The 25,102-nt window shown below is 45.9% G+C and overlaps 1 protein-coding gene across 3 annotated transcripts in view; it reads left to right on the forward strand.

Annotated features, from left to right (window-relative positions):
- The window catches only part of ZRANB3 (zinc finger RANBP2-type containing 3), a 929,924-nt gene that overhangs the window by 432,232 nt on the left and 472,590 nt on the right, over nucleotides 1-25,102 (forward strand). For all 3 annotated transcript variants that reach the window (XM_078681806.1, XM_078681805.1, XM_078681807.1), the window contains one exon: nucleotides 14,608-14,626. In XM_078681806.1, the coding sequence (XP_078537932.1) occupies nucleotides 14,608-14,626 (19 nt within the window). The remainder of the gene's footprint in view (nucleotides 1-14,607; nucleotides 14,627-25,102) is intronic.

Genomic DNA, 25,102 nt, shown 5'->3' on the forward strand with positions numbered 1-25,102 from the left:
ATACTCCACTTTACTCTGCACCACTCTACTCTGTGTCACTGCACTCTACTCTGCACTCTGTGCCACTTTACACCACACTATTCTATGCCAATGTACTCTACCCCACAGTACTCTACTGTGCACAACTGCACTCTACGCCGGTCCACTGTATGTCACTCTACTGTGCAACACTACACTCTATGCCAATCTACTCTGCACTTTACACCACTCCGCTCTACTCTGAAACAATCTACTCCACGCCACTGCACTCAATGGCACTCTACACCACTATACTCAAAACCAGTGCACTCTATGCCAATCACCACTGCACTCGACTACACCACTATACTCTACAATACTTTATGCCACTACATTCTATGCCATTGTACTCTACCCCAAGCTATTCTACTTCACACCACTGTACCCTAAGTCACTGCTCTCTACACCACTGTACTCTGCACCACTCTATGCCACTGCACTCTACAATAGTCTACTCTGCAACACTGCACTCTCTGCCATGCAACTACGGCACTGCACTCTACGCTGTGCCACTCTAAACAACTGCACTCTACACCAATACACTAACCACGATTTTACTCAGAACCAATACACTCTATGCCACAGCACTGTAAGCCAACTACTCTGCACTCTACGCCACTCTATCTTACTCTGCACCACTGTACTCTACTCCACTGCTCTCTGCACCACTCTACTTTGCAAGATTGCATTCAATGTTTAATGATCAGTAAATACCGGGTGCCGTCAGATACATTATTTTTGTAAGGAGCACAGCGCTGCTGTACATGTTGAGTCCAACCATAATTAAAAAGCCCTCTCTTGAATCCAAGAGGTGTGGAGCTCACATTGTTCTCAAGATGGAACCCTAGGCACTGTGCAAGGGCGCACTCCTGCTATTGCACAGAAGGGGGCAGTAGAGCTATTGGATAGGCTTTGTTTAGCCTCAGAATGAGAGTCCTTTCACATTTGGCATTTGCAGCGACAAAATATCTCTGAACACTCCAATGGTTCAACCACAAAGGTACCTTGGATCTGCTTGCCAACACCAGTCCGCTTTAGTATCAGAATAAGGATTCTGCGTCTTATGAAAGCGTAGAGAGACTTCAACGTGGCTGCCTTGCAGATGTCTGAAAGAAGCTTTGGCAGCCAGGCTGTAGTGGATGTTTTTCCTCTTGGGGAATGGGCTTATAGGTTTCCACTATCCATGGTGACTTGTACTCACTGTTGCCTCAGAGCGTCAGTTCATTTATTTTGAAGACAAATAGGGGAGACCAGGATTAAGATTTGGATGTTTTTAAACGGGGTGTCCAAGAGAAGAATTCAGTGAGGACAGAGAGTCATTTAGAATATCTATGAAGATTCCTACATGCATACCCTGGACTACAAAGTAGTAACTATTTTGTTTGCCTGGTAGTAACTTCATCCATAGTCATAAAGTTTAGAACAGGATAGCATGCTAATAAATGTCTATAACCTTTGAGGCTCCTGGGCAGAAGGAATAAAACAGGGTCTTAATCTGAGAAATTTGATTACAGGGTTGGCCAGAGAGGACCCGAAGGGCTGCTTGCTAACACTACTCAGCTTTTGTATCAGATTCAAGGTAATGGTGTCTTGTGAAAAGGTGGAGTGACTTCAACGTGGCTGCCTTGCATATGTCTGAAAGAAGCTTGAATAGGCGACTGTGGTGGATGTTTGAGCTCTTGGGGAATGGGTTTACAGGTTTCCCTGGTGGCAGTTTATCAGCCAATTGATGACCGGCATATACAGGATACGGTCGAAAGAAATGGGCTGTTCCCAAGTCTCTAGAACCGGGCGAATTAGATCACATTCGATACAGAATAGTTAGATTTGCATAAAGTCTTTGTTTTATCAAGACAGAACATTAACGACTCTCCTACTATCGGGGGAGTCTAATTAATGCTCTGCAGGAGGAGATGGGTAGCTAAAGAAACCTGAGAGTAATGATCTAGTTATATGGAATTCTGAAACTCCTTTTGGGAGTAAGGAATAATGATATCTTCCTAACAGTCGTATCTGTACAAAAGACCGTAAAAGATTCAACAACTGAAAGGGATTGAATTAAAGGGATTGAATTTCACTAATCCCACGAGCTGAATTGATAGTCACTGGAAAGACAGTCTTCCAAGAAAGGTGCTGTAAAGAATCCTTGTGAATCGCAATAAAGAGTGGACCCATTCATTTTGAAAAAAATCAAACTGTGCACCCAAGGAGAAGGGCGAGTTCTCGTGAGTGCAAATACTTTTTTCAGGCCCTCCGTGACGTTTTCATGACGAAGTTTGAACGGGAGGCTTGAATTTGACCTTTTCTGAAAGCTTTAATAGCTGCAAGGTAGACTTTGATGGAAGAAAATTGAAATTTTAATTGGGCCAGGTATAGTAAGTATATTCCCTGTCACTTCCTCTTCGCAGTTGACAAGGTTGCCGCTTTTCAGTTGATACCATAATCAAAACCCGTTTCATTTGAAGGATCGTCAAGCCCTAGTCGAAGGGTATTTAGCTTCTTTTAAAATATCCATGCATGACTGAGGGAAATCTGGATATCCATAATGCCTAAGCTCAGAAACCAAACAGCAAAATTCAAAGATGGGCAGTTCGGGCGAAATAATTGACCCTGTAGTCTGCTAGGTTTGCTCAAGAGTTATGGCGATCTCTTGACTGGCTTAACAGACATTTGTAACAGATCCAAGCCCTATCACTGCCTCAAGAATTGTGGAGTTATAAGGATAACTGGTGCCAGGCAATTTGGAGTATCATCACCACTTGGGGTATCAAAGGAATCGGAAGACAAGGGAGATGTTACTGTGTGCTACTTGGCGAAAAAATGCTTCTGTGCCTCTTCAGTAGTAGAAAGCACAATATAAATGCAATTAAAATTACAATTTATGTTGAAAAAACATCCCTATTTAATGAGTATTGTGGAGAGGGCTCTAACAATCGGGTAGTATGGGGCAATATGTTGGAGTCAACCTTGCATAGAGTGCCCAATCGCGACAAAAGAGTGAGATTTTCTGTCTTTCTGTTGTAAAGTTGATCATTTTGGTTATCTGGTCAGCATCTTCTTGCCTATTTAGATTGTAGTGTTGTGTGAGTTTGTAAAGACAAACAATTGTGGCTCCTGATGGACTACGTAGAACTGTGACGTAAGCATTAGAGTGTAGTGAATTGAATGTAGGTTTTTTTTTTTGTTTTGTTTTTTCTTCAAAAACCTTTATTGAAATTCGTGCTCATATACACAGCAGTGTGCCTACAACCATATCAGGCCGGCAGCGATACACATTCAACCATGAGGATGCAGAGTTGTCAAGATAAAGCATATCATAGTTGCGAGGACGTATAGAACATCACAATAGTAGAGAGTTAGCATTTCCGCGGCAGAGCCGACATCAGGCCAGTATCCGAGCAAGTAGTGGCTATGAAGAGGATATTGTGGAGCAGTATGAAACAGAAATGTAGTCAGTGTAGATTAGTTCGACACATAGCGCAGTCACACACCCCTACACCCCTGGCTACATGAGAAATATGTGAAGCAGCTATTCGAGATACATAGGAGAATCGTACTTCAGCTCAGTATGCTCTTATGTTGCAACCCTGTGTACCAGTCACGGAGACAGAGTCCTACGGTGCTACGGGATACATGCCTGGTGATAGTCCCCCCTGCCAGAAAACTCCATAGCACTAAGAACGACCATAATCCCATTCTCTCTATTCTTCCCAGATGCGAAGTACATGTGCCTACTCTGACCTTTCCGTGGAGGGTTGCGTTTCCAACCCCGTCAATCCTGGTATCATCTGTCTCCTGTGTTGCAAGTAGTAGAAGATATGCCTGGAGTGGACCCCATATGTCAGCTGGCCTAGATGCTACAGGTTGTAATTCGGAGAAGATCCCATATTGCTCCTGACAGTATATCATGTCTTGTAACCAGTCTTTGAATTTGGGGGCTCGTCCCCTTCCCCATCTACAGGCCAGTCGCCTTTTCGCCAGTAACAGTGCAACATTAGTATACTTCCGAACAGGCCTCGCTATCTGTGCCGTGTATCCCAGCAGGAATATCAGTGGATCAAGTTGCAGTGTAGCCTCTATCATAAGGGAAACTGCCTCGCAAACTTGTGCCCAGTACTCCATCACCTGTGGACACTCCCACGCTAAATGGAGGAAGCCTGCCCCCTCTTGACCACATCGCTGGCATCTATCCGATACAGCCAGTTTGAACCTGACCTTCCTAACAAGCGTGTAGTATAACCTATGTAGGAATTTGGAATGTATGATTTTAAAGCGACAGCTGGACATCACTGTGCCCGACAGGTCACAGCAATACTCCCATTGATCCTCCGTGATCTCCCTGCCGAGGTCCTGCGACCAGTGTGTCTTGGCCGTCCCCACCACAGCTGGCAGTTCCTTCCGGAGGCATTTATATATGCTGGAGACTAGGTGTGCACCATCTGCGCTATTCAGTACAGTCGTGAGCGGGGCAACACTGGGGGGTTCTCGTGGGTAGTCAGGCAGCAAGGCCTTCAAGCCTTCTCTCAGCCACATAAAATAGAACACTTCCAAGGGAGTGGGCGTGTGATCCCCAAAGAACTGTTCTCGGGAACGAAACATACCATCATGGAATAGATCACCCCATGTGTGGATATGTAACCGTCTACACATGTTACGGAAGCCCGATTCTTGGAAAAGCGCCATGTGCGGGTGGTACAATAATGGCAGTCGGGCCGTATATAACAGCGATATTTGCAATCGTTTCCCTATCCTTTGCCACGCATCCATAGTGCACGTCACTGTATTAGCCTGCATTTCCAATACCGATATAGGGGCATGTATCACCCCCCCCCCCCAGTGGTAGCGGGTGGGCTATCCAGTCTTCCGCCGCTATCTGTGGCATAAAGGCGATAGGTTTCATCCAGTAATACAGGTAGTGTGCCTGTGCGCTAAGATAATAAACCTCAAAATCGGGGATGTCAAACCCCCCCACGCAGTAAGGTTGCATCATGACCGCCCATTTGAGACGCGCCTGTCTGCCACCCCAAACCAATCGTATAAGTTCAGATCGTAGTGTTTTGAAGAAGAAAGCACCCGGGTAATATGGGACGTTACGAAATAAATACAGAAAACGAGGCAAGACCACCATTTTTATGAGAGAAATTGTAGCTGCCATGGATAAAGGTAATTTGATCCATCGAGTCACCAAATCAGTCAGCTTGGTAATGGCTGTGCCATAGTTTAACCGAACCGTGTCACCCTTATCTCTCGAAACCTGTATTCCCAGGTAGCGCAGATCCGAAGAACACCATTCTAAGGGATAGTCCAACGAAACTCTGTGACAGCAGGCGTCAGCGGGAATAGCTGGGACTTACCCCAGTTGATTGAGACCCCTGACAGGCCCCCAAAGGACACAAACTCCCGCAGTAACGCATTCAGAGTAACCTGGGGCTCTTTGACATAGAGTGTGACATTGTCAGCATACAGCGAGATAGAGAGTTGTCGCTGAAAGCAATTAAAGGCGCTGTCTTTATGCAACTGTCGAATGCGACAGGCTAGCGGCTCTATCGCTATGGCGAAGAGCAAGGGGGAGAGTGGACACCCCTGGCGAGTACCCCTAGTTATAGCAAAGGCATCCGTCAAGAGCCCATTCGCCAATACTCTTGCCTTCGGGGCCGTATAGAGTTATTGCACCCAGTTTACAAAAATTGGGGGGAAGGCCATCTTCCGCAGTACCGTAAATAGATACCCCCACTCCACCGAGTCAAACGCTTTAGACGCATCAAGGAATATAGCAGCGAGAGGTATATCAGGGCTAACGGTTTGGATTAAGGAGAATACTGTTCGGAGGTTATTTGACGTAGATCACGCGGGAACAAATCCTGATTGGTCAGGTAATATGAGCGCATTCATAAGCAAGGAAAGTCGCGTGGCTAGGACCTTGGCAATGATCTTGGCATCGCAATTCAATAGTTACAAAGGACGATATGAATCACACTGCGTGGCGTCCTTACCCGGCTTAAGTAGAGACGTGATGACAACCTCCCTCATAGATCCCGGCAGCACACCCACCTCCAAAGCATCCTCAAACACCTCTCTCAGCACCGGTGCCATGATATCCACATAACATTTGTAAAATTCCGCGGGAAGCCCATCTAGGCCAGGCGCTTTCCCATTACTGAGGGACATTATGGCATCGCGGATCTCGTCTAGTTCCAGGGGCGCCCCTAAAAACTGTCTATGGCAATCGCTTAGCCAGCATAAAGCAATATCTCCCAAGAAGCCATCCAGATCGAAGCCTTCAGTGGCGTGCGACGTATAGAGCTTCTGATAATGAGTTTGGAGAGTGGTAAGTATGCCATCCGAGTCTTTGCACACCCCACCGTCAGCTGTCAGCAATTCCAAGATAGTATTAGTGCCACGCGCCATGCGAACTGTCATTGATAGTGCCCTACCCGGCCTACCACCCTCATTATATGCTCTAGCCTTCCAATATTTACCTCGGAAGTGAACCTCTCTTTGTGCTTCTGCCTCGTATTCGGAGAGCTTAGCTCTAAATTCCTGCTGTGCGGTCCCTACATCACCCTGCACCATGCTCCTTTCCAGTGTTCGTAATTCCTCTTCTAACCTGCTGAGAGTGCGCTGTATGTCCCTCAAAACTCCTGAGCTCTTAGCGATGCACCACCCTCTCACCGTAACCTTAAAGGCTTCCCAAACAGTTTCTACACTCACAACTGTATCTTTGTTACGGGGGAAGAAGTTTTCTATATCCTCCCTAAGTTCCTCCCGAAAAACCGCATCCACAAGTACGTCAGGTTGTAATCGCCAGGGCGGTCGTGGTTTAGCATACCCAGGCATATCCACAGTTAGCAGAACCGGACAATGATCAGAATGCGTTCTGGGAAGGTGTTGTGCATCTAATATATGTGGTGCCAGATGTTGTGATACAAACAAATAATCAATTCTAGCCCATGTACCAGTGTAGGAAGTGTAGTGTGTACCATCTCGTAGGCCAGGATGAACATGTCTCCACCCACCAACAAGCCCTTCATCATCCACTATACCTCTGATGACTTCTCGTGCTTTGGGATGGTACATTGTATGACCATCCGCTCTGTCCATTCCTGGGACTAAGGCAACATTGAAATCCCCGCCCCAGATGATATGACGCGATCCAGCATCCAGCACAATACCCCATAACATGGTAAAAAAATCCGGAGTATCCACATTTGGTGCATAACAATTGGCAATGGTAATTGTATCCCTACCCAATCTCCCCCACAACACCACATAACGGCCCTCCTTATTGATTCGTTGACCTTGCAATGTAAATGGGATGGCACGATGCATAAGGATAGCAGTACCCCTAGCATACGAGGAGTAGTTCGAAAAAGCACGAACACCCGCCCATCGACTACCGAAAGTGGATGCAGTGTGCGGGGGAACATGAGTTTCCTGTAACATCACCACTTGCACCGTATGCCTATCCCAATATGCCATCAACTGCCTGCATTTGCGGGCATCCTTTAGACCTCGTACATTCCACGACAGGAAGGTGCATCTGTTAACATCCCCTGCCCCCCTCAACAGCACCCTTAACAGTCTGTAGGATCACCCCATGCCTGAGCAATGTTTGTATCATGTTACAGCCACACAGCCCTTCGTCTGACAATCCGTTATAGCGCTTAGCCCGTATGTAGGCTTCCCGTAAGACAACATCATGTATAAGTACCCGGCACAGGCCCATTCCATACAGTTCGATTGTTTCCTCTACTCGTTTGTGTATATCGCACTCAACCAACTCATTCAACCCCCAGTCGCACGTCCACCCCCTCCCGCCCTCCCACTGAAGCACCCCCAACTTGCCAGTCTCTCCTCCCTCCCCATCCCACCCCAATGCCCTCAGAAAACCAGGGTGAAAACATACCCCATCCCAATGTGAACTGTGTGGGTAATTCCCGTCAGGTAGCATTCCAGGTGGCAACACAATAGCCCCTCCACTCCACCAGCACCACTCGATGTAGCGTGAACCGGCTGGTGGGAGAGAGGGGGTACCCAGCGATCAGAATCTATGTCTGCCTTCCCAGAGCCAAATCTCATCCCATCTCAACATGAATATCAGGTGGGAGGTATCACATACAATTGTAGTTGCAATCTCAGTCATGGGCAGGTACTCACATACAGGACTCAGTTCTGCAATAGTCTCAATGTTCAGATGGTCACTGCTCCTCATCATCCCCTCCGTCTCGTCGTTCTTCAGGATGACCGTCCTCATCTCCCCCTGATCGCGCCGCACGTTTATAATGCTTTATGAAATCTTCCACCTGTTGTGGTTTGGTGAAAAATTTCTGGCGCCCTTGATACGTGATCCGCAGGCGAGCCGGATAGAGCAGCGCATAATCCACTTGTAAATTGCGTAGTTTGGCCTTTACATCCAAGAACTTGCACCGTTCCTCTTGCACCATAGGCGTGAAATCCGGATAAATGGTGAAGTTGTTGCCGTCGAATGAGAGTGTCTTGGAGTTCTGGGCAGCCCGCAAGGCTGCATCCCGATCCCTATAGTTTAGGAGGCGAGCAATGATAGGTCTCGGATTCATGCCTGGTTTGGGTATCGGTCCCAGGGATCTGTGCGCTCTTTCCACGATGAATTGGGGCGAGAAGGCTTCCGGGCCAACCGCTGCCAGCAGGAGTTTCTCCACATAGTCCTCCATTTTCCCCACATTTGTGGACTCCGGAACACCAACTATGCGTATGTTGTTACGCCGACTTCTCGCCTCCAAATCCTCGTTCTTGGCCGCTATTATGCGCAGCAAATTGTCCATCCTTGTGAGTTGCGACATATGTTGCGTTGAGGTATCTTCCACATCCGAGACCCGTTGTTCCGCCTCCTTCAGCCTCCCCTCATGGACATCCAGCTTGTGGACAACAGCATCCATCCGAGACGACATCCTATCGACTTTGTCAGCGATGGTCGCAAACCCTTGGCGCATTTCCCAGAGGATTTCCTGGAGATCCGGGGAGGTAGACGCCTGACCATTGGAGGTGCCGCCAGCGTTCACCTGTTGCTGCTGATCTAGGCCAGCTCGAGTTGTCTTTTTGGCAGAGTCAAACGTGATTTTGGGCTGTCGAGTATCCGTTTTCCCCATCGTTGCCACTAGCAAGAGCAGAGGAGTCGTAGCCTGCAGCACCCCTGGTGACAGCACTCTCCCTGCCGTCTCAGCCACGCAAGTGCGTCCATGTGTGTGCGACTGTGTGAACTCCCAGTATCGCACCCAGGCTGCAGAGAACCCTATGAGTGCAGATCTGACATCCCCAGGCCCCAGCACATCAATCGTACGTGTGTCCAATAGTGCACCAGTGCGGCACGTCTGAAGAGGAAAGGAGAGTTCTGTGCCCGACGCAGGCCGATCCCCAGCACCTGCAGCGTCTGAGTTAATTCCGACCAGTCCCAGCAGTTCTCACACGGGCACAATCCCGCACGCCAACACCAGGGGTTAAGTCTGCAGTCGGTAGGCCCAGCACCATATAACCATGGGTCATGCACTGCGCACACCCCTGTCAGTATAGCAAGGGATATTAGTAGACAATGTTGATCGGCGTGTTCCCAAAACACTCGAGTACACGGCCCAGGCTATAATGCCTCGCGTGGCTGAGAGTCCAACTTGCGCACCAGCTGGTCCAGAACCAGTGCTATGCGGCGGGGAGTCAGTGCAGACTATGCCTCGGTCTGTGTCCTGTTCCACTTCCCAGCGACAAGTATATCTCAATAGGAGCACTCAGCAGTGACTCCAGTACCGTGCATCCAGGATGGCGTTGTGATCAAGCGTCCGCCAAGGAGCTCCCCAGCCAGCTACACAGCACAATGCAGGCCTCACGCGTGGTCAGGGCGGGGGGGGGGGAGCAATGCATGCCAATGTCTGCACCACCACCCGATCCAGCCAAGCCCTGTGGTCGCCTCCCAAGCCTCACCGCAAAAGCCGTTAGTCTTACGTTCGATCTGGTAACGGCCGTGTCAGCTGGCGGGCCTCTCCCAGGGTGCCGCCGATACCAGGCGCGTTTCTTGATTACGGTCCAAAATCCGCCAGGACCTCCAGCTCAGCAGTCAGTTAAGCGCCTGTGATCCCAGGGATAGCGCTCTCGGTGCATGCCTCCGTCGGGTGTAGAGGAGAGAAAGTAGTCCCTCCAACCGCTACCTCCAGGCCGAGCAGTCTTTCGCGCCGTTTGAGGCCCAACCTCCGCAGCTAGATCCCCCGTCTCGCGTAGTTTGGCGGGCCGCCCAGCCGCGTCGCTCCCACCGCAGGCAGCGCCGCTGAAAGTATAAGTGCTCCTCAAATCCGCCTGCAGCTACCGATAAGCTTCAAACTTGGACCGGAGCCGTCGGGAGACCCCCCGAGCCGATGGGAGTCGATGCAGCCCAGTTGGAAGCCGATTTAAGGATTTTTAAAGGATAAGTATCGCTAGGTTGTGGAGAGCCTTATAGGAAGGCGTCCATTCACCAGTGCGCCACCTAGCGCCCCTGAATTGAATGTAGGTTTAGAATGTTGAGTTCGCAGTTACACACACAACAATAAAGACCTGTTATATTAAGCTTCGTGTGTGGTGTACTCATTGGCGAATACCCGGCCTGGGGAGGACGCTACAACTGGTGATGAGATGAGGGATAAGTAACCCTATTATGTGCCAGGGCTAGGCCCATGTAGCAAATTTGCTAGTTTCTTACATTGTCCTTTTTTTCCCAATACCATTCCTGCCGTGAAATTTTGCACTACAATGTTGGAGTAGTTTCTCTGAAACAACTTAGTTTACGCATCTAGCTCCGCACAACATTATCAGGATGCATCGAACACCCTGTAGAATGCCCTTCTTTGCACTGTGTACAAATGTCATTTCTATCTTCATCCATGGGGAGACTGGGCTGTCAGCATATCCATAACATCATTAATCTATATGCACATAGCAAGACTGCTTTCTATTATAAATAAATAGCATTCCATAAGATTAGTAGAGGAGGCCCTTCAGCTGACACCGAGGGTCCATGCATGCTGAGACTTCTCCACGCAGCGGTCTGACCTCTCAGTGAGGGGGTGTCCAGTTCGTGACCAAGACAGACTCCTACATTCTTTTTTTCCGCCAGGTAATGGCCTTGGATCGTTCGTAGGGGGGATTCTTGGCTTCTCACCTACACACACTCTAGGCACACGCTGGGTAGGTTTCGCATAGTAGGAGTACGCCTGATTACTGCCTTGTTTATATGCCTGCATAGATGCACTGTTTTAACACAATGGTAGAACTGGATCTACTATTTATGCTTTTGGAGCATGTAATCACTTTCATCTTCTTCTGTCTACTGATTATCGCAGTACATGTATTCTATACCAGAATATATATTCTGTATATTTCTATGAGCACAGGAAAGCATGAGTGACTGAGCAAAAGATTCTGATTTGTTTCCACGATCCCTTGAGGGGTCAAGGTTGTCATGTTCAGTGGTTGCCAGAAACTATTCAGCTCCTGGTAAGGTTAGGGCGGGCTTACAATGACACTGTTAGCTAGCTGGTTTCTAGGCCAACACATCCTGCGGGGATGCCCCGAAACAGTTTGTGCACCTCACCCAAAGTCTATGTTGTCCAATAAACGTGCAGATCCTATGGATTAGTAGGAACTACACGACATGGCGCCCCCAACGTTGGTTGGGTTCTTATTTAACAGATACAGTCACCTGCTTACCACTATTGAGTAAAGAAAGTAATCATGCCTCAGCACTGGAGGGAGTCGCCCCAGAGAAAGCTCACATGGTTGTGCTTCCGTAGCCGTCCATATTCGAAGTGGCACCCTATCAAATCTGCCAAATGGGACTCAGAACAACTCCAAAGGTTTCCGAAGTGCAGAGAGAAGGAATCTTAATTGTGACAGTTTGCTTCTCCAATAGAGACAAAGACATGGGTCCAGTTTGCTGTCATTATCAATGATGATGCAGAGGCTACTTTTCTCAAGGCCTCAGAGAGGATTTGCATAAACAAGATCACCAAGCAGCGTTGGAGAGAGCTATACTCTCCATGTCAGTGAGTTCCACCAAACCGTACAGTTGGGCACCTTTTCCTCAATCCCAGTACCAAACAAATATGGTGTACCACAGGGAGCTTCCTTGAGCCCCACTCTTTTTAATGTTTACGTGTCCTCACTAGTTAAAATCAGCGCTACATGGGGCATCAGTATCTGCTCTTATGCAGACGACACTCAACTAATGATCAGTCTTGAAGGACACGATGACACAAGGATCAGACTCACTAGCTGTCTTTCAGAAATGGCAGCCTGGATGTCCAACCACTGTCTGAAGTTAAATGCAGACAAGTCGGGGATTCTTCCTTTTGGTGGAGCACATTTAGTCTGGAATGGAACCTGGTGGCCCTCCTCATTGGGCAATGCCCCAGCCCCCAAACACGTGGCAAAAAATGTGAGAACTTCGAATATGGGTAAGTACTTTTCAGTTCATCAATTTTTGCAGCTAAGTAAAGAATGACACTCAAATGCATTTTACACTGTAATGCTTTCCTATGGAGAAAGGAACATGTACTGCATACAGGTATTTAAAATACAAATTTCAGGGGTCTCCTTTAGGTCTCAAGGTTCTAGGGGCCAAGGTGTCCAAAGTACCACCAGCAGTTCGAGTTTACCTGCCCTGGAGTGTCCAGGTGCGGAGGTGCTGGACGGGTTGGTAGCCTTGTGCACTAAACTGTAGGAAAAGATGGGGGTCACCTAAGAACAGGCTGGAGAGGGGGACAAGTCCGAGAGCTCTCAACGGAGGGGCTCGGTTTGTGGGGGTCCTGGGAGAAGCAGAGCAGCGTTGTTTGTCGTGGACTGGGGCCGGGGAGCTTGAGTGCAGAGGGTTTTGGTCAACTGGTGCCTGTGCGTCAAAGGTAACCATGATTCTCGGTTAGCCCTGCAGAGTGGGAGAAAACAGGACAGCGGGGCCACTCTTGATGCTGGCCTCTATGATGCTGAAGGTACCTTGTCGGCAGCTCTGTCTTTGCAGCGTTGGAGTCTGGATTGAACTCAAGCAAGCTTTGATTGCTGCAACAGGTCCGGAAATTCGGGAATTGGAACAGGATGGCTCCTGTTGGTCGTGACTTCTCACTTAGTGGGACACGGATCTGATCTCTTGTGGCAAGGTGACCTCCACCTAGGCGGCTACTGCGCCGATGGGCTTGGTGGTCAGCAGAATGGTGAACCAGATGCTGGCTAATTAGACAAAAGCATTCAAGGAAGATGCTGACGGCTTTGAAGTGCGTGAGTCCCTCCAAGGCTTTTGGAGGATGCGCAACTGCAGGACGAGTCAGATTGTCGGGACAGGAGCAGGTAGGCAGGCAGGGTTTTTCGCCGTAGTTCCCACTTCTTCAGCTCTTCTTGGTCCTTCTTCTTCTTATGTCAGCAGAATATAAGTTATTGGTGTTAGGGGGCCACCTAAATACTCAATTTAGGGGTGTTAATGAGAGTGAAGGGTAGTCACCAACGGGCTACTTACCCTTATGGTTACTACATAGGGGTGCGACTTGCCTGATAGTCCACCATTCTTGCGTGCTTATCTAATTTCCTGGATATTCTGGTGCCAGATGGGCCTCAGGGCAGGTGTTGGCATCTACAAAACACAAAGAATCCTCTGGTCTAGCGTGCTTAAAGAGCACCACAAAAGACAATAGCAGAGATAACTAGTCACTAGTGAAGGAGTCCTTTAATTAGGACGAAATCCCATTACCCACCAAGGTGGCATGCTTCATCATCTGGGATTCTGGAAAATAATATTTATGCAACCACATAACAAAAAGGAACTTAATGGGAGTGGGAGTACCATGACTATTGCATATATCATTAATTTATAAGTTAGCATTGGTACCAAAAATGTGTGACGTAAACTTTGTAGCATTGTTACTTGTCACTTCTTTTTAAATGTCTGAGTTGTATTTTTTTCTCCTTTCATTCCCTTGCCTGTTGTCTCATGTTTCCCACTCCCATTTTCTTTTTTGTTATACAATTGAATAAATATTATTTTCTTATTTCCAAGCTTGTGGCATAGAACTTTTTTAACATCTATGTTCATTGGTTGCTGTAGCTCTACACCAAGAGACCCCCTATATCTCGATAAACTTCCCTAACACGAGCCACCTTGACGCTGGAGCCTTTATTGTAGCCTTCTAAGCCTCATGGCAGGTAAAGACGCCCTAAGAGTGGATGTGTGTGCTTTGGTGTTAGCATTTTAAAAGACTCTCTGAATTGGGATGAAACGAGTTGGAATTCATTTTTGTGTGTATAGGCAAGCAGAGCTCAATGGAGTTTGTAGAGAAGCTTATGGTGGAAGGGACAGTAATCAGCCCTTAGTGCTGTCCTCCACAGCAACATGTTATAAAGAACAACTGGCAAAAGTTACATTCCAAAAACTGTCAAAGTGAACAATGGGTGGGAATACTCTGGTTATCCGCTCTTTAAACAACCTTGAAAAAATAACGAATCTCCTTGTTAAAAAAAAAAAAGCTTTTTTCTGCAATAACCAGTTTTTGTAGAGAATAATACTGTAAATGCTTCGATGTTTAAGCATCCTCTTTTTTTTCCTTACAGGTGCATGATAGCCGATGAAGTGAGTACCCCTCCAACTTCCTTTGTCATAAAATTAAGATAAATTGTACTTGGGGAAAGTTTGCCCTTCAGGTCTGCTACAACCAAGGTTAAATAAGCAAAGTTTATCTTTTTGCACGACTCTGTTTAAATCTGCAATGAATCCCAATCTCTTTATTTTTAAAAGAAGTGAAAATGTAAATTGTTTTCGGTGCGAAAATCTTGTTAGCAGGAGTTTTGAAAGCGTGAAGGAAGTGATAATTAGAGCTCCATTTTTAAACGAGCTAGCTTCTGACAAGATTGTCATGGGAGGTACTAACTGCGTCATTCTTTTATTTTCTAGTCGCTTTTACTCGCTGTACATGGAACTAAAGCAAGTCTTGTACTTGGCGGCTAATTATCGCCCCCTCATCACATCTGAAGCTTCTTCTCATCATCCCTTTTCTGTAAAACCTGATGTAGGGGTAGCACTCTGTGGGTTTAACACCCAAAGGCAATGCCAATTTATGAGAAAAGGCGCGGATTTATTTACAACTATTAAGTCTTTAGTTGCTTGCTCCTTGATCCCCCAGAATTGCGGGACTAATATAACACCAACTTATCAGGAACGGTATAACAAAATGATCCGAACTCAAAAGTTTGAGAATGCATATGCTAGTAGGGTTGGGGGCCTAAAAAGGTTTGCCGCATCCTGGCAATTTATGATAAAGATCTAGAAATCTACGTCCGGACTTACTTCCAAATAATAAATAGTAACTTCTCTAAAGTACGTGCGTCCAAACAATGCATATTATTTTCTCTAAAGCACGCACAAGCACTTTATAGGATATAGATATATATATATATATATATATGATTAGATGCATTATTGAAATTATATAATGATGAAAAAGATTGTGTCGTATCTCTTAACTTATTAATATATCCCTATATCTTATCATATAAGGACACTAAGCGCAAGAAAGGTTTAATAAATGAATTGGGTGCCTATTTCTACTGTACTGTAAATCCAATCAGCTTATCTAATATTGTATATATACACTGCGATTTTATAGAGATATTTGGATAAGTCTCTTGTTGAAGCTGAAATAACCATGCCGAATTTGTTGCATCTGTTTTATCTGCTTATTTCAATACATTTTTTTACAAAAACACGAAAATAAGTAAAGGCTGATGATGCATAGCTATTGTTGGATGGTATATTCTGGAGGACAGTTTTGCTATAATAGTGTATAAGTATTGGCAAAGCCCATTACTTTGTCCTTTGCAAGCTTGTGCGATAATTGGTTTTTTAATTGCCCGCATGTGCTACAAAAAAAGAAATAAAAAAGAAAATCTGACAGCATCTAAACGTGGTGGCCATATTCTTGCAATAAGAAAATTAACTAAAAAATGGCGGGCACATATAGTTTAAATAGAGGGGTCCGGGCTATTGCTAGTACAATAGGCATGGGAAGAGTTTATAGTTTTAATGGTTCTCCAAAAAATATGACCTTTTTGGTGCAAAGAAAAGGTACTGATGGCTTTAGATTGCTGTGAGCCTAGGACCAACAAGGATGGCTAAAAAATAACGTAAGAATAAAGCATAGAAAGAAAAAAACATTGTCAAAGGAAAGTATTGACATATCCGCCCTGGCACTAAAGTGCACTTTTCTTTAGTAGGGTGTGCAATGTGACCAGGAACAATGCCTTCACTCACAGTGCAAGAGAGCAAATAGCTTAAGAGGGAAGACCCATTACTCTATGCTGTGGTGGGTAAAAGCAAAATGTAATTGACAGTTGAGTTGGACAGACCAGTGGATGATGATTGCTGACCCAAAGCTCATGTATGTATGTCCAAAGTTTTTATTTATGATTATTATTTTCTTGATTACGGGAATCGGACTCCACAGTTAAAGCGGTCTCTAGGCCAGTTCTAAAAATGCGCCTTAATAAGGTTTATGAAAGTTTGAATCTAAATTAGACACCAATATAGCCAAAAAAGTGTTGAACACAAAGAAACAACATGTGCCATTATCCGTGTTAATACTTTAAAAATCTCATTAGCAAAGAACCATAGGCTTGAGAAGGATAATTTCGGATTACCTGTGAAGCGTTAGGAAGGCTTAGGAAACGAATTGTAGCAAAACATGAGAGCATTTTGCTTGTGTTTACGTCAAACCTCGGAAGTACACCAAACATTTGTTGCATGGGTTATTTTACCTTTCTCTTAATGAGGCTATCTTTTTATATCCGATTGGAAAGATGGAGAGGTGGATACCTGGGCTGAAAAATGTTCGGAAATAAACTTGCATGTTTAAACATTTGAATGAACTTTACAGATCTAGGTTATATGTTGCTTCACAATTTCATTCTTTGTTTCATTGGATAATCAATTAAAAATGTAAACAAATGTACTTGGTGGGGTTCGAATCAGTGCCTAATCTCAAGTAACACTCTCTTCTGCCGACCTTCTCCTCCCTAGTCGTCTTTGCCACTCGGAACATAAGTGTCTGTGATCTATGATTTTACTCGACTGGCATGCTTCCAAGTCTACTTCATTTGAACCTTAATTCAACCGCAAAAGTTATAATGACCTAAGCATACTCGTTATTTTCACTTTTTTCAACATATACATGTTGAACTTATCAAAGCGATGCTTAACAGGCTTCCTCCTCGATTCAGTTATGTTTCGAACTGGCTTTCCCTCCCCTACTAGGGCAGCCCCTTCTAAAATGGGACTGGTGTAATGTTGTCAAGGATACAATGTGGTCACTTTGAAATTATATTATTAATGGGCAGTGAAATGTAACCTTTCCATGTAACAATTCAACTTCCATTCAATTATAAAATTATGTTGTTTATGCAGGCTTTGAGAAAACACAATCACTGTGTTATTTCCATAGCGTATCATTGTCTTCAGTGTGACCTCTGCGAGTCACAATGCAGCGGATAACACCCTACTAGCCCAGAGTTAGCCCTCTTATAAAATAATTTTCTCAGTAATTGATAACTTTCAAATGGTGACAGCTACAAACCCAGGTTTTTTTAAAACAAACTTTTAATGCAAGAGTACAACTTTTGAATGTAAAAATAAAAATAAATTATGTTAATTAGAAATACAATTGTATGTTTAAATTGTCTTTATTTCAAGAGTAAGCAATCCATTGACAAGCAATTCTTAGCAAATCAGCACCATGAACCAACAGTCAACAAATCACTATAAAAGGCACATCTTTGAGAGTTCCGTTATGCAACATTTCTGGATACAACATTTGAACGCTAGCATCTGGCAGGATGGGCCCAGACAATGTAAAGGGAAAGGGGGTTAGGAAGAGAGAAAACACCTCTTTTGCTTAAGATCATCATTCCATTTCATCTAAATATAAACCCATTGCAAATGTGTTCCAGCACAAGACTCCCCCTCCCCTTTTGAGCCTAAAGTGGGGCCCATTATTATACAGACAACCAACAGGTAACTAGATTAACAGAATAAGTTGATATTGGGCAGGCTCGCTCATTGGTGCATTTCCAGCACACTACGTCCTCTGTTAAAGAAAATCTCTAATCTCTTTTCTCTTCATGATGCCCCTCAACTATTTCTTAATGGCTAGCCTGCATATCATTTCATCTCATTTAGTAACATGGCTTAGCTCAGGGCAGGCATGTTTTTCCCCCCAGTTCAGCTTCACATTTCTTCTCCTGTTATTTTGCTGACCCTTTCACATTGTCCTGACTCGCTAAGTGCAAAAATTACAATCCCTTGATTAACTTAGAGGGGCTGTGTTACGTTTTTTACAATACACAAGCAGTAATAAACTGAAAAGTCAATACAAAAATCCCAAACCAATTTAGAAAAATTGAGCAAATTTTAATATATATAATGAGACCAGAACAACAAAAATCCAATCAGTAAAACCTGAGATATTCAATTTAAAGGTTTTCAGTAACTATAGCGCCTAAAATCACAAAGCGGGCCATTCAGTCATCTGGTCGCGCTAGACTGGGGAAAAATCACAAGTTGAGGTCGACCGTGATGGTGCACTGGCCAGATACAGGCACCAGGTTAGTCCTGCTGAAAAAGTTATCTTCTCAGAGTCCAGTGTGCAGAGTTCCAAACTTTAAGATTGCACATGAGGGGCTCAAATAATGACAGCCAAGGGCACAGGACCTTGGGAGGCATCTCATGGGGATCAGGAACCTACTCCAGCAGGGTTATTTGCAGGTCCGTGCACAGTGAGTTGCATCAGGTCAACTGGGATGTTGTAGGGAGGCCTCTGGAGCTTGTTGTGTCCCTGCAGCTCAGAACAGCAGGTCAGCCAACTGACACTTGAAGTCACTTAGGTTATCCTGATATGAAGGGAGCATGTCCAGTCTTCCTTCTCATTGAGCAGGCCAGGCCTCAAGCAGCAGGGCCGTCCTCTGCGAAACAAGGGAGGTCTCAAGCATAAGTACAGTCGTCCTCTGGGGGAGCAAGGCAAGCCTCAAGCTGCAAGCAGACCTCTGGTAGTAGCAGGTCAGTTCTCTGAGGAACAAGGCACGCCTCAAGCAGCAAGGCAGTCCTCTGGTGAACAAGGCAGTACCCCTTCTATAATATCTGCGGGCCCAGAACTGTACTGAAAAGTTGGTCTGAGAGTCCAACATTTATACCTGGTGCTGGCCTTCGAACGGAGGGGAACCTCTAGGCTACCCCCACATCTGGGTCTGGATAGGTTCTTCCTCACCCTACCCAGGCTCAAAATGGTCTGAGGTGACAAAAGACTGTTGTCAAGTTACTTTGCGAGTGTGCTGGAGGCAGTCCTTTGAAATGTATGGGGGCAGGGAGCATCTCCACCCCACCCATCATGTCAACACCTAATCCCCCTCTTTCTCACTGTCTGGGAGGAATACACAAAGGCCCAACTGCTAAGCTGTAAACAGTCATGTAACTGAGAACACAGGCTTCAGGGGCCAAATGGTTAGTACAAGAAAACGCCAGCTTGCTAAAAGTGCATTTTCAGAATTGTGACTTAAATTCTGACTTTAACATTAAAGAGGATTTTACATTACAATTCGTTTAAAACCAAACATGACATTTCTACCAGTTCCCAATCAAAATGTAGCATTTATTAACGGTAATAAGGTAACCCAATGTTATGTTATGGAAGAGGTAGGCCTTACAGTAGTGAAAACAAATGTGTGAGTTTTTCACCACCAGGACATGTAAAACTTGAAATGCATGTCCTAACTTTTATATAAAATGCACACAGCCCCATAGGCTGTTGAGGGCGTACCATAGTGGTAACTTATATTTTTTTAAAAGGGAGGTTTAGGCCTGACAAAAGGTTTGTTTTGCCAGGTCAAATTGGCAGTTTTAAAACTGCACTACAGGCTGCAGTGTCGGGTGACAAGCCTGAGACATGTTTTAAAGAGCTACTGTTAGTTGGTGGCCCAATGTATGTAGGCCCAGTAGTAACATTTAATTTACAGGCCCTGGGTACATTTATTGCCATATTGTTAGACCTGGCACCATTGGCATGGGTCTCCCTTCCATTTTTGTTGCTGTTGCCTCATGTGTTTTTGCTGGTGTTAGCTGCTCAGAGCACTGTGCCACTGCCAATCAGTGCCACAGTGCAAGTGCTCCCTGTATAAAATGTATATTGTGATTGGATTCCATGATTGGCTATTTGGTTTACTGTCAGACCCCAGTAAAGTGCACCAGGAGTGCCCAGGGCTTGTAAATCCAAATGCTGCTAGTGGGCCTGCAGCACTGGTTGTGCCACCCACAGAAGCAGCCTGGTAAAATGTGTCTAAGGTCTGCCATCGCAGAACCTGCGTGCAGTCTGGTACTTTCATGCTGACTGGGAAGTGCACCTACTTGCCAGTCCCCAAACCTCCCCTTAACTTTATATTAGTCACCCCTATGGTAGGCCCACGGGCAGTGTGCATTGTAAGCATAAGGTAGGACAAGCCCTGATGTATGTGGCATGTCCTAATAGTGAAGTACAGCCATTTTCGTTATTCACTATTGTAAGGCTACCTGTTCTCATAGGCCAGAATGGGCTGTTGGAATTGTTAAATTCTATGATCCCAACAGACTCCGGGAACATGGTTGAAATTCGAGTTTGGTATGCCTGAACTCAGGATAATAAAATACATCTTTTAGTAAAGGTTGTTTTAATATTCTGTGTTTGAAAATACCACTTTTAGAAAGTTGGTATTTGCTTGCCTAACCTTTTCAGCCCGCCTCTGCAAGGATGTGTATCTGCTGTCTGGTTTTTGTGAGTGACAGGGCTGGGGAATTCCAGGAGACAGGCTGGGGCTGCCAGGTGGTGAATAGAAAGATTACAGCCAGATTGGTGGGAGGAGTGCACCTAGACTCTGAATAGGCCTGGGCTCTGCCACCACAATACTGGCTCCACCTCCTGTGGAGCGTCTGATGTCTCTACCCTGCACACTGAAAAGACAAGCCAGCGTCCTGTAAACAAAGTGCTCCAAAACTGGGCTGAACTGGGCAAAGCCCCCTGGCCTGAAAGAACAAAAGATTTGTGGTATAAATATGGGAGCCCTGCTCCTAAGAAATTAGATCCTGCTTGAACCTCTGCCCGACGAGAAGGAACTGGGAAAGCTGCAAGGAGGAGTACTGTCCCTGACCTGGGGGATTGGCCTGCAGTGGTGCCTTGCTGCGAGAGGAGAGGAAAAGACTAAAGAGACTTTATTCAACTTGTGCTTTCAACAATCTCCAAGGGCTTGTGGGTGAGCTTGCCCCCTGAACGGAGTGCCAGGACAACTGGACTCCTCCTGCCTTGATCGAGCTTCTGAATCTTGCCCGATCTTCCCTGCTGCTGTAGCAGCGATCTCAGTGCGCCTCGTATCCCTATCCGCTTTGAAGTCCGTGCCCGGCCGCCCAGCACCGCGTGACTCCGCTCCAATCCGAGCTGTAGCTCGGACCGTCCAACAAGGGCCGCCCGCACTCTGCTTCACCCTCCCCCCTTTTGAGCCTCACTGCTCGCCGCCCCCCTGCCGCTGGAAGTCTGAATCCGAGCGCATCCCAAGGCTGAGTACGGCCCGTACGCTCGAAGCGTACCGGCCTCCTTGCCCCGCGCTATTGAGATCCCACAGGCCGCCCCGCACTTGAGAGTACGGCCCATACATTCGCCACGTACCGGCCGCCTCGTTCCACGCTGTTCGCATCTCCAAGGCAGAATGCTTTGACTCCAGGGCCGTCCGCCCCGTTCCCAGTGACCCCCACTCAACGACGGGCCTATGACGCCCGCACCGAGCCGGGTCCGCATCGACAAGGGCCGACAACTCACCTGGACCGCCTTCGCTTCCTACAAGTCTCGTCCAAGCTGAACTCCACCTAAAGGTACTGTAAAACGTCTCGCACACCCGCAGCGCACGCCTCGGACCAGAGTGTCCGCAGTGCCGGTGCAGCCTCTTAGACATTGTCTTCAACAGCGTGCGAGTCGAACACTGGATTGCGAAGTGCACCGAATAAGAAGAAACGCATTTTTAAAGAACTCGTAACTTCCTAAACTGTATTGTAGCCTATTTTTACGTTACCTGGTCTTGTGCTAAGCCTTATATAAAATAATGATTTTTTATATAAACCGAGTGTGGTATCCTTTTGTGGTGTTGTCCCTGAGTTACTGCATGTGTTCACAAATGCTTAACCTGTAAACGCTTCTGAGATAAGCCTTGTCTGCTTGCGCCACACTACCTAGAGTGTGAGCAGGGGTTATTTTAGAGGGTGATCCCCATATCCTGACTAGAGGAGAGGGTCCCTGCTTGTCACAAGTGCCTACCTGTGCCAACCAGAGACCCCCAAATCTAACACATATAGTTGGGACCTCTAAGTAAATAAAATGTGCCAGTCAGGTCCAGGCCAATTTTACCATGTTTAAGGTAGAAAGCAGAAGTACTTTAGCACTGGCTAGCGGTGGTAAAGTGCATAGAGTCCTAATGCCAGCAAAAACGAATTTCAGATAACAGGAGGAGAGATGGCAAGACGTTTGGTGGCAGAGCACACCAAGGATTTCTGGACTAACATTTTGGGCCACTGGTTTAATACGTGTCCAAACCTCTTTAGTGGAACTGCCAAAATCAATAGGTAGTACAGTTTCTACCAGCTCAAACACCAGTTATCCATAGAATGAGTTATGCAGTATAATCCAGAAGACAATATTACAATTCCTGTGTCTGAGACAACTCATTTATGTTCTACTTTTTATTTCTTCATCATAAAGGCTCCATGCCAACACGTGCTTCATTGCTTTTGCATTTCTCCTATGTAACTTCTTCAGGGCTAGGAACAATTCTAAATAAACATGACCATGTATATATTACATAACCAATTAAATCACATTTTACCTTTTGAGTCCCAACTAGATATCACCACTGAAGGAAGACTAACCCGTTCTGCATATGTTCTCAAACAAATAGAACATGTAAGACACACCAATCACAACAGTAGTAATTTGTGACAAGAGTAGAAAGAAAGAGCGTTACTGTTACCAGGACATGTTGTGGTCACTTCAGAGTGCCATAGACTCTGTCCCCTCTGTTTGCAGGTTCTTCTCTTCAAGAATCCACCCTTGGACTCTTGAACGTTCTTCACCAGCGGTATCTTTACTGAAGTCCTCCCTTGTGGTCTTCGGCGGTTTCCAATGTCACTTCGCACCTATGCACCCAGCTTCCCCGGTGCAGGTATCCTGGTTCCTGAGGTATCCATGGGTGGGGTGACTCTCCAACCTTCTGTCTTCCACAGGGTTTCTTCAGGGTCTACTAGGAAGGGTCCTTCTTCTTCAAAGCTGCAACTGCGACTTTCCCTTTGACTTATTTTGAGTACGTGGCTGTGTGTCCACTCTGCACACAGCCTCCGTGGGATTCCTGGATATTTACCTTGTGTGGTTCCTTGTGTCCCCAGCTCTTCTGAGTCTACTGGTCCAAGTCCCAATTTTGAACGCAGTTCGCATTTCACTTTCTTAGTATATGTTTGGTCTTCCTCTAGAGACCGCTGTGTATTGTGCTTACTTATCTCTTGCAATTGAAGTATTTTTGTGTTGATATCTGTGGGTAGGAGATATACCAATGTGTTAGTGAGTGTTGTGTACTAAATAGACATTTTTTTTATAACTAAACTATGTGTTTCTTTTTCGTTTAACCTACACTACATGATTAGATCTGGTTAAACAAGCTGCTTAACACTCCTTCCAGACTAAGCCTGGAGGCTGCTCTCCACATCTACCACTTAGAGAGCTTTCCAAGGTTGTCTAAGACCACTAAAACCACCATAAGGGTTGCCTGGATTAGTGCAAGGTGCTTCATTTAAATAAGTTTGCACCATATACTAAGCCAGACTCCTACAGTTGTCATAGCGTACATTGGTGTTGTTTTTTACCGATATTGACATAGTTATGCATTCCTAGATCATGACGTACATTGACATTGCTTTTACTGGTAACAGTATTGTCGTTTGTACATGGATTAATGCATAGATTTTCATTGCTACTGCTGGTATCATCGCTGTTGTGCAAGCATAGAATATGACTGACATTGTCATAAGGGCAGAGTTTATGGCATACGTTGGCACTGCATTTATTGGTATTGCTGTTGTTGGGCCTGAACACATCATGGTACTCATTGATATTGTATTTTCCCCTTCCAACACTCGTCAGACTAATCCGCACAGTTCTGTGGTTCAGGCTGCTACAGCCTACCCCAACATTGGTGCCGTGCCTGACGTCCCTCCAGACAGGGAGTCTAAAGGTATGTCTGCTTTGGGTCGATATATCTTTTCTCCTACCAGCTCCGCCTTACGGTCCTTTAACACAGATTTTGTTTTGGGCCCCTTTTCTCATGTACTGTCGGATTCCTTCTTGTGCCTTCTCCCCTCCATCTCTGATGACTCTTGGGACACTTTTTCGTAGCTGATCCATGATGACCGTCAGGCGGCTACATTACTGATTTGTTGTGGAATGAATACCACAGATTTAGTCAGATGGTCCATGGCCCTTTCGGTGGCTCTTTGCTGGCGTGCCTGGCTACGTGCCTTTGACTTTTCTGATGCTGTTCAGTCCGCCTTCTTGGACATGCCTTTCGATTGTCAATATCTGTTTGGCTTTCTAGCTGAATATGCTTTACGCTGTTTCCAAGATAGTCAGAGTGGAGCGAAATCTTAATATCTGATTGCTATATAGTCTTCTCCCGCTCCCATACTCGATCAGGCTGGGAATGGTCTCTTGTATTCCTTCTGTGTGGACTGTTATGGGGCAATACCAGTTGGCTTGTTCTTTTTACTTGTCCCTCCACGTACTGTCCGTGCGATGTCCTGCCTTGGCAGGTATTTTCGTCTGTATTTTACCCTGTCAATGACAGGTTGTGGTCCCTGTTTGTTATCTGGGAAGCATCTTACTTTCTGACTCTGTTGGTGTCTACGACGATGGCTGCACAGTCTTCCTTCCTACCCAGGTTCTGATTGGGGTGTTTATTAGTAGTGTGAAGATGCACTGTTGCCTTAGTCTGTATGCCTTGCGAG

Source organism: Lissotriton helveticus, chromosome 3_1 (assembly GCF_964261635.1).
Source record: "Lissotriton helveticus chromosome 3_1, aLisHel1.1, whole genome shotgun sequence".
In the NCBI taxonomy this organism is placed as follows: domain Eukaryota; kingdom Metazoa; phylum Chordata; class Amphibia; order Caudata; family Salamandridae; genus Lissotriton; species Lissotriton helveticus.